The sequence below is a fragment of the Aethalodelphis obliquidens genome, unplaced genomic scaffold (assembly GCF_003676395.1).
Source record: "Aethalodelphis obliquidens isolate GAN/ISIS:26980383/991018 unplaced genomic scaffold, ASM367639v1 scaffold25, whole genome shotgun sequence".
NCBI lineage: Eukaryota > Metazoa > Chordata > Mammalia > Artiodactyla > Delphinidae > Aethalodelphis > Aethalodelphis obliquidens.
The window spans coordinates 33,336,412-33,351,445 of record NW_020837969.1 but is presented as its reverse complement, the minus strand read 5'-3'; the positions used below and the strand labels follow the sequence as shown (position 1 = coordinate 33,351,445).

At 39.2% G+C, this 15,034-nt stretch overlaps 1 protein-coding gene across 2 annotated transcripts in view; it reads right to left on the bottom strand.

Moving 5' to 3' along the window:
- Positions 1-4,800: 4,800 nt before the first annotated feature.
- Positions 4,801-15,034, bottom strand: part of FNTA (farnesyltransferase, CAAX box, subunit alpha) — a 30,487-nt gene continuing 20,253 nt past the window's right edge. For both annotated transcript variants that reach the window (XM_027122952.1, XM_027122953.1), the window contains 5 exons: positions 10,614-10,740; positions 8,849-8,997; positions 6,798-6,860; positions 5,717-5,888; positions 4,801-5,436 (listed from right to left, as the gene is read on the bottom strand). In XM_027122952.1, the coding sequence (XP_026978753.1) occupies positions 5,314-5,436; positions 5,717-5,888; positions 6,798-6,860; positions 8,849-8,997; positions 10,614-10,740 (634 nt within the window). In that variant the 3' untranslated portion in view covers positions 4,801-5,313. The remainder of the gene's footprint in view (positions 5,437-5,716; positions 5,889-6,797; positions 6,861-8,848; positions 8,998-10,613; positions 10,741-15,034) is intronic.

The window sequence follows — 15,034 nt, the reverse complement described above, 5'->3', positions numbered from 1 at the left end:
GGGGTTTTCAATGTAAGTATAGGTAATATATAAGACAGCTATAGCATAAATGGTGGGGGTGAGGAGACCAATACCGTGGTAAGGTTTCTACATGCCAATTGAAGTGATAAAATATTGATATAAATAGGCTGTAAAAAGTTGTATACGTATTATATAATTCCTAGAGTAACCACTAAATAATAATAATAGGGAATAACAGGAAAATCTCTGATCACTTGGCAATTAAATGATACACTTCTAAATAATCCCTGACTGAAAGAGGATGTCTCAAGAAGGGAAATTAGAAAATATTTTGAGCTGAATAAAAATAGAATGTATAGCATTAAATGCTTATATTGGGAAAAATCATCATCTAAGCTTGGATCAATCTAAGCTTCCACCTTAAAAAATTAGAGCATGTACTATATACTAGAAATTTGCTAAGAGAGATAACACACACACACAAGTGTGAGGTGAAGGATCTGGTCACTAATCTTAACGTGGTAGTCATTTCACAATATGTATCAAATCATCATACTGTATGTCTTAAGCTTACACAGTGTTACTTGTCGATTATATCACAATAATTGCTAGGCAAAACAGCTAGAGTGGACCAAGTCAAGTAGAAGGAAAGAAATAAAATGTGAGAGAATTCAGTGAAGTTGAAAGTTCTATTATATATACTTTTTTGTTTTTAAAGCTTGTCGATACACACTGACTTGCCCATTAATGGGTTACAACCCAATTTGAAAAACATTGCCTTTTTTTTTTTTTTTGAAAAACATTGCTTTTTATAACATAACTTCCAGAGGGAAAACTTCTGGACTCTCTTACTAATTTATAAGTTAATATCTGGGATATAACCAATTAAAAAATTGAGTTGAAGGCCTCACTAAAGGATGTAATTAACGAAATTTGTCCTTCTTTGTGAATCCTTCCTGACTCCATCAGGAAGATAATCCCTCCTGCTTCTGTGTTCCCAAATAGTACTTCTTCAACAAGCTAATAAACATTTTCAGGGTACTGAGGGGTGTAGCATACTGTTGGTCTCTCTCAAAATTGGGATCCCTGAGGGCAGAGATCTTACTCTCTCCTCTAGCTCCAGATTTCCTTTATGTGGGTCCAAGCTAGTGCTATTTGCTATATTTGAGATTTTAAATTTTTAATTCATTAATAAAGCAATAAACCCATTACATGTTAACAAAAATAACATTTTATGAAACTTACATTTTCCAAAAAACCAACCAGGAAAATGGCAGTTTTACATTTTTGCAAATCTCTTTCGTCTGACTTAATAGAAGATTTCCAGATTCTCCTATCTGCATCTGTATTCAATTTGTTGGAATATGGTGTTTTTGGTTGAAGTACGTGAAGAAAATCCACTCATACACACAGATATATAGTCAGAAAGGGAGTATTTTAGGAGTCTTTTAAGAAGTTGTGGATATTCTCCAATACTACACCAAAATTCGACAAGTGGTGGTTTCTCAAAGGTTAGTTGCAGTGTGGAATCTGCAACTCTATCAATGTACTTTTTGTGTTCTGTTACATCTGGTAATGTGAATGGATTGTTTATGCATTCATGATAATACCATAGATGGGTCATTTGGAAAATATTGGTCCATTGAGCTATACGGATCCACCAATTGTGGATACATTTAACTATTCATTATTGATTCAATAATAATGAATTAATAATTCATTAATATCATCACTTTGATTTCATCAGAAGGTAGCGGGAAGCTGTCAAGCTGACTGTGGTAGATTAAAATTTTCCCTCAAAAGCTCAAATTTTATGATTGGCAATAAACACTCAGTTGTTCAAGTACAAATGGCATTCCAAGAAGAGTGGCCTGTTTGGGCCACAACTTACACAATTGCACAAATGCTTTTCTTCAAGACAACCAAGAAGTTTAGGCGTACTTCCATTCAGTCACACAAAATACTGAAGAGACCATGAGTACTGTGAATAAAATATATAATTACTGATTCACCCAGTACATCGTTCAGTGAATGCATGGCAGTGAAGAAGACAATGAGTACTCAGTACCACTGCCTTGATTTGTGCTAAGGCACCAGCAGTCTGACCCACCGTTTATGCGCCAGCAGTGCAGATAGCAACACAGTGAAAGTATTATTGGATAAATAATTTTGAGCTAACAGCCCCTCCACAGACCACATTTTAATTGTTAGTCCAATGAAAAAAGTGCACTGCCAGGTCTCTGTATTCAGCTGCCCATCAGGAGATGACCCTCATTAGGATCATCAAAATAAGTCATTATACACTTGAATCATGGGGCCTCCTCACCTGATTCCATACTCACTAAGCAACCTTGTGATAAATGAATTGCCACCTAGTTAAACTTCAGGCAGAAAATGCTAAGTGGCTAGGCTGGTGCAATTGCTTGGTCCGCCTGTTACATTTCTCAGTGTAAATCCCATTATGCTTTTTATTAAAGTCCCTTACGAGCTTTGTTGAGTCAGCAGCCCTGAATCTCATCAATTTGGGTACACTGACAGGGTAGTTTCTGAGAGTAAATGCCATCTTATGAAAACTTTTCTGTACAATTTTTTTTCATGACACCTTTGAAATTGTCTATATAGGGATGACACTTTATGAAAATTTCAAATATAAATTCAGAGATTTTTGGAGTCTAAAAACAAAAACTGACATGTAAAATGTTAAATACCCACAAAGTATATTTTCTCCAGGAATTTTTTTTCACCATTATCCTAGTTATTTTGGGGTTTTTTGTTTGTTTTTAATCAGACCGGTCTTCCTTTTAATTAGTGTTTTTTAAAATTTATTGGAGTACAGTTGCTTTACAATGTTGTGTTAGTTTCTGCTGTACAGCAAAGTGAATCAGTTATACATATACATATATCCCCTCTTACATATATCCCCTCCTTTTTAGATTTCCTTCCCTTTCAGGTCACCACAGAGCACTGAGTAGTTCCCTGTGCTATATAGCAGGTTCTCATTAGTTACCTATTTTATACATAGTAGTGTATATATGTCAATCCCAACTCCCAATTCATCCCACCCCACCCATTCCCCCTTGGTATCCATGTTTGTTCTCTACATCTGTGTGTCTATTTCTGCTTTGCAAATAAGTTCATCTGTACCATTTTTCTAGATTCCACATATAAGCGATATTATACCATATTTTTCTCTTTCTGACTTACTTCACTCTGTATGACAGTCTCTAGGTCCATCCACATCTCTGCAAATGGCACTATTTCGTTCCTTTTTATGGCTGAGTAATATTCCATTGCATATATGTGCCACATCTTCTTTATCCATTCCTCTGTTGGTGAACATTTAGGTTGCTTCCATTTCCTGGCTACTGTAAATAGTGCTGCAGTGAACATTGGGGTGCATGTGTCTTTTTGAATTATGATTTTCTCTGGATATATGCCTAGGAGTGGGATTGCTGGGTCATATGGTAGTTTCTCCAGGAATTATTAAAATACTGTTATTGGGAGTTCCCACAAACTACGCAGCATGGCCAGAAAAAAAAAAGTTTGTTTAAAAAAATATTGTGGGAATTCCCTGGTGGTCCAGTGGCTAAGACTCTGTGCTCCTAATTCAGAAGGCCCGTGTTCGATCCCTGGTCAGGAAACTATATCCCGCATGCCACGACGAAGAGTTCGTGTGCTGCAGCTGAGGATCCCACACGCTGCAACTAAAGGTCCCACATGCTGCAATTAGGACGCAGTGCAGCCAAATAAATAAATAAATATTTAAAAAAATATATCGTTATTTTCTGAATTCTTGAGATAACTGTTCTTTTTGTTTGTTTGTTTGTTTTGCCGCACCACGCAGCTTGTAGGATCTTACTTCCCTGATCAGGGATTGAACCCAGGCCCCCGAGTGAAAGGGCGGAGTCCTAACCACTGGACTGACAGGGAATTCCCTGTTCTACTCTATATAATTTCTTTAGTTATAGTCTGGTGCTTTGAACAGTGAACAAAAATTCTTTATTGATAAGGTGAGATTTAATTATGTGCAGGTACACAGAAACTCGCTTGTTCAACCTTCAACTCCTTTCTAGCAAGTCTTCCTGAAGCGTAGAGGCTGGAAAGCTATAAACTACATTTCCCAGATTCCTTTTTGCAGTTAAGGGTGTTCGATGTCCTTTAGGTTCTTTCCAATCAGATGCACTAAAGTAAGCCTTTACTTTGGAGCCACGTCCTGTGGGAAGGGAAGCAGGTGAGCCTGCGTGGAAGGTGGTGGAGGTGGACATGGAGCTGGCAGCCTCACGCAGCAGTTCCTGATCCCAGCACAGGCAACAGCAATGTGATGCTCCAGTTCTGCAGTGGGGTTTTGGGACGTATTTTGGAAGATCGGGTAATTATTCTGTGAGCTACCTATATACCTCAATAAACCCTGTGAGTTTTAAACCACCTTGAGTGAATTTTGTTGCTTGTAGTCAAGAACTGACCACTTCACATTTTAATTACATTTCCTTTAACATAGTCATGTTTCTGGTTTCTTCAGTTTTATAGCAATATATCCTTCCTCAATTGCTTTTCTAAGCCGAGACAATGTCCCCTGTATATAGTTAAATGCTATTTAAAAAGTCAGGGGCTTCCCTGGTGGCGCAGTGGTTGGGAGTCCGCCTGCCAATGCAGGGGACACGGGTTCGTGCCCCGGTCCGGGAAGATACCACATGCCGCGGAGCAGCTGGGCCCGTGAGCCATGGCCGCTAAGCCTGCGCGTCCGGAGCCTGTGGTCCGCAACGGGAGAGGCCACAGCAGTGAGAGGCCCATGTACCGCAAAAAAAAAAAAAAAAAAAAAAAGTCAAACCACTATGGCAATTGTTTTAGGATACAGCTATAATTTTATTACAAAACCATTCTTTTGGCATTAGTTGGTTACAGTGATAGCAAGATACTGTGAGTGTGGCAGAGCAGCTCTAATGTAACAACTGCACTCCCTGCTTTCTGAACTGAAATGTAAGTGACTCACATCCTTCACATACGCGTTGCCTGCAAACATTAACGCTGCAAATCCTGACATATACACCGTTTAGGGCAGTTGCTGCTAAGGGGTTACAGTGAATGCTGAAAGGCTACCAAGTTCCTCTGGGGACTTCCTGTTTCTCCTCCCTCCCCTGAATCACTCTGCTTAACAAGAATCAAATCACTCAGAACCAGTCTGAACAGCATTAGCACCCCAGGAGCATCACACTGGGTTCATGTTAAAAAGCAGTGCCCGTGTAATGTACATTTCACACCACAGGCAAAGGGGATGATCGCTCTGGTTTTTAACTCCTGCGTTAGAGTCTCTTAGAAAAATAAAAGCATCCCATCAAGTTCTTCTAGATGGTGTTATTGCTGTACATTTGTAGGTGAGTCACTTTCTGTGCTGTGTTTGCTTTGAAGGGATCTTCCAATATATCTCCAATATTCCTTTCTTATAGTGTCCTTTTCTTTAGCTAGGATTTCACATAACTGAAAATGAACAACAAAAATTCATTAAAGGAAATGTGTAATTCAATCCCTAGGGCAAATGCATTTGGACTAGTACAGTTTCATTCAGGTCGTGATCAAATGAGATACACACTAGAGTCACATACTATGTGCACTAGTGATATGGGTGTCACCCTAAACAGCAGAATAGCCCTGCACAGAATTCTGAGTGGCTGTGTTGAAAGGGGCATGAATACTCGTGTCGCTGGGCAGACCCAGCTTTGAGACTCCAAGAAGAAATCACTGAGTCCTGACAGCTTACCTCTAATGCTTTATTAAGAATGTCTGCCTTGTTGCCACATTGGTTTTCTAGCATGTCTTCATAGATGTCCACGAGAAAGGCAGTCAGGTAGGGGGAGCTGTGGCTTGGTTGTAAATCAAGTAATTGATTTAACAGGTTGGGATACTTGGAAAGACCACGATCCTGCAAAATCCTAAAAAAAAAAATTATTCCCAATTTTTAGAAGGAAGAACAAAAACAGTAGAAAGATCAAGAGAAAATGACCCCTGTAATATAAGCAAGAAAAGGAAACATTTTGAATGAGGTTGAAATGAAATGAAATTTTTAAATTAAATGTGAGCTTTATCATACATAATTAAGAGCTGGGTAAAATTAGCTAAAAAGAATAATGAAGTTTAAAAATAATCATTTGTAAGTCAAACTGCAACATACAAAATTAAAGGAAAAAAACTCCATTTTCTTAAAATTAAAAGTGAAGGAAAAAAACAGGAGAGACATTTCTGTGTCTTGAGATGGTTATTCATCCCTTTAGCTCTCCAGATATTATAGGCCCCAACCTCTGACAGATCTCCAAATGTGACTGAGCTCCATGCTTTGTGCATTTTGGGCCTGTTTCCTTGGAGACCCTTAAGTTTGACAAGGAGCCGGGTGATGTCAGTGGCAAGAGAAACCTTGCTGATTTAAGGAGTGAGACTTGTAACAGGAGATCTCCAGAAATGACAACAGAAAGGGTGGCTATGTGTCTGTGCAATCTGTTTCTAAGTGATTTGTCTTGTCTTCCCGTGATCCTGAGCTGAACAGAAACTGGTGTGTGTATTCCGTTCTGTGACATAAAGACCCCAGGATTCATAAATGCAGTTAAAATTGTGTCACTGTCTACTCATGGACTATTCTAAAAACTGTGCTGGTATGTGCCTGGGAGGTTAAGGAAAGGGTAGAAGGTACTGTTCTTAGGTGTTATCATAACGCTATTACACTTCTGCTCTTAGATCCAGAAAAATGGAAAATTCTTTAGTGTCCTTTTGGAATCTGATTATGGAACATATTCCACGATGACTCATGTTAGCAGGTTAAAAAAAAAAAAGCAAAAACAACCTCTTACCCTTTCAAATAGTTCCAAGCACTTTCATTATGTGGTACTAGTTTGATCATTTCCAGAGTGTACCTGTAAGAAAAAGACCACAAATAAACATGTGTATAACTCTGCAAGAGCAGTGCAATAATGAGAAACAGTCTTCCTATGGTGGTGGCAGAGCCTGGACATGAGCTTTCACTTATCTCTGCTGGTGGACTTGGTACCTCCCTAGGTTATATCTGAATTAGAGACTCCCTCGTGGCTGCAATGGTCAATTCTTATTTACAAAGTAATACGAAGGCTCAGTTCACAAATGGAAAAGAAGTTAATGTTGGAGACTGCCCTCTGAAGGAAATGTCAGCTACAACAAGGAGACTGTCCTTTTTTCGCTGAAGCAATCTTGGGGAAAATGTCTAAGATCTACTTATGCCAGAAAAATCATTACTCATTGAAAAAGGAGAACTAAATAATCTTGGAACCTATAATAAAAAATAGACAAGCATGGAGATTATATAGACAAAGAATAAAAATAAGAAACCAACAACAGCATATTTCTTATATTCCAAAACAAGAGTACCTGCAAACTATGATGTGATTCCATTCCAAATGGACGCTCCCTACTTTTCTCTTCCCCTTAACCAGATTATTAATTGTAATTTAGATCCAGTTACAAAAAATTCCAAGGGAGTTACAGAACTTTGCTTCACTATACACTTGCTCAAATTAGTGACTGACTAAAGTTTAGTAATCTTAGTTTTGTTGCAGTGCTGTTTTAACAGCATTTTTTTTCACAGAGAGTAATAATAAACTCATTCAGCATTATGAAAATTACGAATATTATAAAGAAAGAAGCCTGGAGAAGAGAGTTAATATAGGACATTAGGTTGGAGACTGTGTGTGTGTGCTTTTTTAAAATTTAAATCACCAGAACCCTATATATAGAACAGATAAAATTAGAGCCAACTGCCCTGATCCAAGCAGAAGTAAGGGCAAGGGAGATGAGAGGCAGATGTACCATGAAATCAGCTCTTCCTAGGAGCTGTTGAAACAACTTTTTTTTTTTTTTTTTTGCGGTACGTGGGCCTCTCACCGCTGTGGCCTCTCCCGTTGCGGAGCACAGGCTCCGGACGCGCAGGCTCAGCGGCCATGGCTCACGGGCCCAGCCGCTCCGCGGCATGTGGGATCCTCCCGGACCGGGGCACGAACCCGCGTCCCCTGCATCAGCAGGCGGACTCCCAACCACTGCGCCACCAGGGAAGCCCGAAACAACTTTTATAATTAAAATATGACTATGATCTCATCAGGCTATAAAGATAATAAACATATTCAAATTTCAAACAAGACACTGAGACAAATTAGACAAAGTCAGAAAAGAGGTTTATGGATAGAATATAGAAATTCATGCCAATTCAGAAATTTCTAGATCTTATAACAGCATTTGGTATGCTACAGCAGTTTTCAACTGGGGGTGATTTGGGCTGGGGTGGGGTCTACTACTGAGATATAGGGCATAAAGGCTGAGAATGGAGCCACACATCCTGTAATGCACAGGACAACAAAGACTCATTGGCCCAAACCCTGCACTAGAGTAACATGGCATCTGGGGAGATAGTTTTAAAATAAAGCTTCCTAGACACCATGAAATCTGAGTTCTTCTCAATCTACAGTAGCAACAATATTTTAAGAAACTTAAGCCACTACAAAGTAAAGGTTTACTATACACCAGGGGCCCCCAACCCCCAGGCCGTGGACCACTCCCCATCGCTCACATTACCACCTGAACCATTCCCGCCACAGCCCCACCCCATCCCCGGTCCGTGAAAGAACTGTCTTCCATGAAACCAGTCCCTGGTGCCAAAAAGCTTGGGGACCGCTGCTATACACTATATTATTTGTAAATTTATCATTATAGGTTTCACCTAAGTATTCTGTCCTATTACTTCCATGAGGGTAGGATTGGGGCAATCTTGATCTTTGCTGTATCCCAACGCCTTTATGCCCTGTATCTCAGTAGTAACATGAGACATGGTAGGCACACAAATATTCTTTTAATGAGTGAACAAGCGAAGATTACTAACTGGACTTCTCTCTCCAATACAGCACGATCATTGTAGCCCATGGTGTTAGAAATTACGAAGTATCTTTGGTTCCAGACAGAGTTATTTCTCACATCCTCTTTGAGAAGTTGGTCTACATAATGCAGCTCATTATCCCAAAGTTTAAATTCCTAAAAGAAAATACAAAATAAAACATCCAATTAGAAATGTCCTATCATTTATTAACAACAAAAATAAATAAATAAAACTTCAGCAAAGCTAAGCAGGTAGAACTGAAGACATGGACTCATCACATATTTGGAGAGGGATGCTGAAGGTCAAGGAAATGGCGGGGCAAGAAAAGTCATCAAAGACAGAGGAATGGCGATGAGGAAGGAAAAATGAGGAAGTGAGAGTGAACACCCAGAGTGGCTGTCATTCAGGAGCATCTTGTGGAAAACAATTTAGATACCAAGCAGCATGTTTTAACTTTGACCCAAGAACTACTCTAAAGAATTAAATCAAAAGAAAAAAAAAAAGAAAGCATATCTAACTAAATGCTTATGCATTGTTTATAGTAAAAATGTGGAAGAAAAAAACCAAACTCAGTGATAAGACAATGATTAACTGTACTACTGTATATTAATTTGATGTGATTTGATATTATTACATATATTAAGTAAAAGGGAAGTATTCAAAAATGCTAAAATACATGTAGATAAATATACAATTGGATTTAGATATAAATTTTTACATTACAAAGCTGTTTTAATTTAAAAAATTATGGAGAGAACTAACAAAGACAATTTGAAAAAGGAGTAAAAGGTCAAAACGTACAAATGCCACAAAAGTTGGGGATGTTAACTATGAAAAAGCTAACGGAGATACATTGCTTATTTGATACTAGCAAAAAACTAGAATTTCATAAAAAAAATACTACATGTCTTCAGAAAATGTATTCCTTTAATCAAATTAGGAAAAGTTTAAATTTTTAAGCAATAAATTTTTTGGTGAAATACTCTTGGTATAATGAACAGTGCAGAAAGTAGCAATCCCTGGAAAAAATTCACTGGACACAACACTACAATTGTTTGCTGGAATAAATAAAAATGCCCAGAGTGGGAGTTATAACTATTTTTTCTTTTTTTTTTAAAGATTTTTTTGATGTGGACCAATTTTTAAAAGTCGTCATTGAATTTGTTACAATATTGCTTCTGTTTTATGTTTTGTTTTTTGGCCCCAAGGTATGGGGGATCTTAGCTCCCTGAACAGGATCGAACTTGCACCCCCTGCATTGTAAGGTGAAATCTTAACCAGTGGACCGCCAGGGAAGTCCCATAACTGTTTTCTTCTATTCAGGACTTAGCATAAAATTTTAACAAGTGGGCAGAAATAAAATATACAACAGTTACTGTAAAATCATATTTCAAAGTTTAAGCATGCAAAACCTTAATATGTAATATGTCCTTGTTAATTAAAATAACACAGCTGTATAAAAAATTTACAACTACTTTTTCTATTCAATTTGCTAGCAAATACATGACTCAAGTTCAATCCAAAAAGTATTTAAAAAGTCACTATTATTATTCTTTAATGTGAAGTTACTCACCAACATATCCAAAGAGATTATAAAGGTTAACCAACATGAAGGATGTCAGGTTTAATTAAGTATCTGAATAATTCTTAATCATTATATATTGTTTGTAATGATCTACATGTGTGTTTAAGTATACTACAATTTAATAGTAATTAAATTATTTAATTCAGTTAAAAAAATAAAAATCTGTAAAACACAGAAAGGCAATACCTGAATAACCCATTGTCGATGTTGCCAGGCGTGATAATTCTTTGCATCCTGATTAAGAATATCAGCAATAAACTCAAGCTCCTGAGATGGGTCTCTCAGCCATTCCACTAGCACTCGCCTATGATGCCTAAAGTCGAGAGAAGAAGTTTCGTGTTAATTTACCCCAAAACGAAAGTATCCGCTGCATGTGTTAGGTGATGTGGAGGGACACTCAAGAAACAGCAATTTATCTCTAATTCTCAAGACTCTACTAGAAAGAAAAGGTACTACAGAATAAACACTATGAGAAAAAATTTCAGAACACTAAGTAACAGCTGAGAAACATAAAACAGTGATTTGCACGTAAAATGAAACCAGATAATAAGAGCTTAAAGAAGGTTTATCTCAAGCTAAATCTGAAAGTACAGTAATCTCTTGACAACCACAATACCGTGTGAAAGAATTTTTCAACATGCCCAGATGTCACAATGAGATTACGGGAAATGTGATACTATTTTATCAAGTATGGAAGCCCCTCTGGTTATCAACATGCTGTCAGTTTTCCTTAAGTCCTAAGTGCCACCATTCAAGCAACTTCTTATTCCACCAGTTTGTGGGCAGAATGGAATTCACTTCTTCTCTGGCAAGTAGCTATGACAAGTTGCAAGTCTGTCGAAAGAGGAGTTTCTGTACCAGGAAAATACTTCTAAGAGTTCTCTACTGGATTCTATTTTTATAATTTTCTTTAGCTGAAATATTTATAAAAATCTATTAGTGAAAATGTTCTAATATTCACTGTGGTGATGGCTGCATATATATACCCCTTAAATGGGTAAATAGTATGATATGTGAATTATATCTCAGTGAAGCTGTTTTTTAAAAAACCCCATTAGTACTCATTATACTAAAAGTGCGCAGGGATGATGGGGGAAAGGGGAAAGATTTAATGCTTAATGGGTGACCTATTCTACATGCATGGAAAATTTAAAAATTCATCTTAGAGAATATTAAGGCAAGAAACTACCAAGAGGAAGATCCTAGAGGGAATGGTTTCCAAATAATTTAAGAAGTCTTCCAAGTCAGTGAGCACAGTAATAATTTATTTTTCCAGGTTACTGGTAAATTCTATAATTCAGGAAAAACTTAAGAATTAGGTCCTCCAGTATGTCAAAATGACTTCTCAGAAAAAAATACTAAGAAGCTCTCTCTGATGTTCTATGATTTAAAGAGTATTAATTAAATACAGGGGTTTGATCTTACAGCATAAGTTTTCATAGTGAATTTAATAAAAAGTGACGTGGCATACAGGATTTGCATTACTTGTACTATACTAGTTATGATAGCAACTAGCGGAGTGGGCAATTTAAAATGTACCGTAATTAAAAACTGCTAGGTTTCCAACAGCAACTGCTCTGGGTTTCTTTTTTTCTTTTTAAATTTTTAAAATTTTAATTATTTTTGGTTGTGTTGGGTCTTCATTGCTGCACACGGGCTTTCTCTAGGTGCGGCGAGCGGGGTCTACTCTTCGTTCCAGTGCGTGGGCTTCTCATTGCGGTGGCTTCTCTTGTTGCGGAGCACGGGCTCTAGGCATGTGGGCTTCAGTAGTTGCAGCACGTGGGCTCAGTAGTTGTGGCATACAGGCTCTAGAGCGCAGGCTCAGTTGCTGTGGTGCACGGGCTTAGCTGCTCCGTGGCATGTGGGATCTTCCTGGACCAGGGCTCGAACCTGTGTCTTCTGTATTGGCAGGTGGATTCTTATCCACTGAGCCACCAGGGAAGCCCGCTCTGGGTATCTTGTATTTTGTTTTTCATAACGATAGGTGACAACGTGTTAATGACAGTATCTGCAGCGTCCAGAAAAAGCAGCTACTTCTCTTCAGCAAAAACTAGATGTAATCAAACGCTGAGAATGCTTGTGATGTCTGGATTTTTTTTTTCTTTTTACGATAAAATGGTACATAGTGTATATTCTCTTCAAGTACTTTTCTGGATTTTTTTTTGCCGCAACACACAGCTTGTGGGATCTCAGTTCCCCGACCAGGTACTGAACCTGGGCCACGGCAGTGGAAGCGCTGAATCCTAACCACTAGACCACCAGGGAACTCCCTTCTGGAGCTATAACCTCCAAATATTTATATAAAAGCACCTTAATTCCGAAGAGTCAATGCCTTTTAAATGAGGGACTGAAACTCTCTAGCTAATCACTTTTGTCAATAAAACAGCTCTTTCATAAGGCAATTTCTCAGGAATGCAACCATCATGCACTTACAAAGAAAGAAGCTACACAGGTAAAGTTGTTTAAAATTCTACAAATGGAAATCCACAACAGCTAGCACTTCCATGCTTTGCCAAATGTTCAGTTACTCACTGTCAGATCTATTATGTTCTAATTCTTTGAAAATTAAGTATCTACTTATGGTTTGTACTCCTTAACGACCGTATTTGATCATGCAGATTATTATTAGCCAACTGGGCCAGAGAGCAGTTCACTCTCCGCATGTGTCCACAGCTGGGGAGCTGTTCCTTCTCCTAAGGCTAACCTATGTGTTGGATCTCTTCCCAACTCCAAGCAAGCCCTTGCTCTATCCCCCTTTTCTCCAGAATTCTCACCTTCTCTCTTTCTCGTAACTCTCCCCACACCATGAAGTCTTTGCCACTTTGGAAAAACAAAACCCAAAGACACAGCCCTGACTAGCTGCTTGCTCCGTCTTCTCTCTCAACAGCGATTCAAGCACTGCTCCGTGGCTCATTTCCTCTTCCCACCCCTGCCCTGCTCCGCCCCTGGTGGGAGGACTGCTCATGCCAAGACCAGTCACTGGCAACTGCCTAACTTAAAAATCCCACGGGTCATCTCTAGCCCTTGCTCTCCTCGACCTCTCAGCAGTAGCTGATACTGCCATCCACCCCTTTCTTCTTGAAACTCTCCCTTCTCTTGGTTTCTGTGAGGACACTAGCTTCTGGTTTCCTTCCTCAGTCGTCCTGGACCACCTCTCTGCCTCTCTGACACTGATGCTCACCAGTGTTCTGTCCCCAACCTTCTCTAATTCTCCCGGAGCATCCTCATCCAGAGCTGTGACTGCCACTCCAGAGAAGCATTTTTCAGTCACTTACTGGACAACTGGACAACTTTACACAGGCTTTCCATAAGCACATCAAGTTCTACTTTTCTAGTACTGAATCCACCCTCCTTTCGCAAAAATGTGCTGCTTTGTTTCCCAAAATTCCCCAAGTGGTCAGCACCACCATTCACCCAATGGTCAAGCCAAAAATATAGACATCATTCTTCTCTGTCACTCCCCTGATAAGTTTACCTTCAAAGCCTGTTGCTTCTGCCTCCAAAACCTCTCTCACATCTACGCTTCTCTCTCCCATACCCTACCACACTCTCCCCTGGCTCCCACACTGCCAGTGGCCCACCAGAACTGTGAGCCTGTTCCGCTATCCTCCACCCTGCTGTCAGGGTAAAGCTCCTGAGACACAAATCTAATCATACTACTTCCTTAATTAAAATTTGTCAGGAGGTCTCCACTGCAGCTAAGATCAATCCCCAAACCCTTACCAACGTTCATAAGGCCCTTTATGATCTCGTCCTAGGGCCCCCAAATGTACTCTAATCACATGGAATTACATGCAGTTCCCAGAGTGCACCAAGCTCTTTCATGCCTCTTCTCCCCGGAATATTCTCTTTGCCTCAGCAGTCTTTCTTCTCAGAAATCATCCTTAAATCTCAGGCATAAAGACAGGGTGTGTGTGCCAGTCATTACCCTGGAAAAACATCCAGTGGAGGCAAGCCCTGCATGAAGAGCAGGCAGTCAGTGGCACAGAAGTGGAGACAGCTCTTGACGGTCACCACGCTGCTGCTTCTCCTTCACCATGACCACAGCAACGCCACCTCCTCCACCTCCTCTTCCTCGACCGCCACCTCCATCACCACAGTCGCTACCATTCATGGGGGGCTCACTAAATGCTGGGTACTGTCCGGACTCTTTCTTTCTTTCCTATTTGTTCTCGGTCCTCCTGTTCCCTAACTTCTCTTTTCCCCCACCGTGTCCTGCTCCCCCATCCTCTTGTCTAAGCTAAGTTAGGGGCTTAATTTTTAGAACAAATACACACTGTAAAAAACCCTAACATTATATTTTTCACACTGCTCTGTAAAATAACTGGTTTTATTATTTGCTTTCCCTTTTAGATGGTGTTGCATTCATTTTTGTACCCCCAACATCAATAAGAAATTTTTAATAAACAAATGAATAAAAGATGAAATACCAGAGAGTCATTTTATAACACACTGAATAGAAACATTGTTTCAGATTTTTCACTCAATTTTTTTCCTGACTCTAGTAGTATTACGTGCTAATGTCGAAGTCTGAAATAATTACGGCAGCAAACATTTGAGTGTTAACTATGGGTCAAGCACCACTTCAAGCACTAAACATAAAGTTA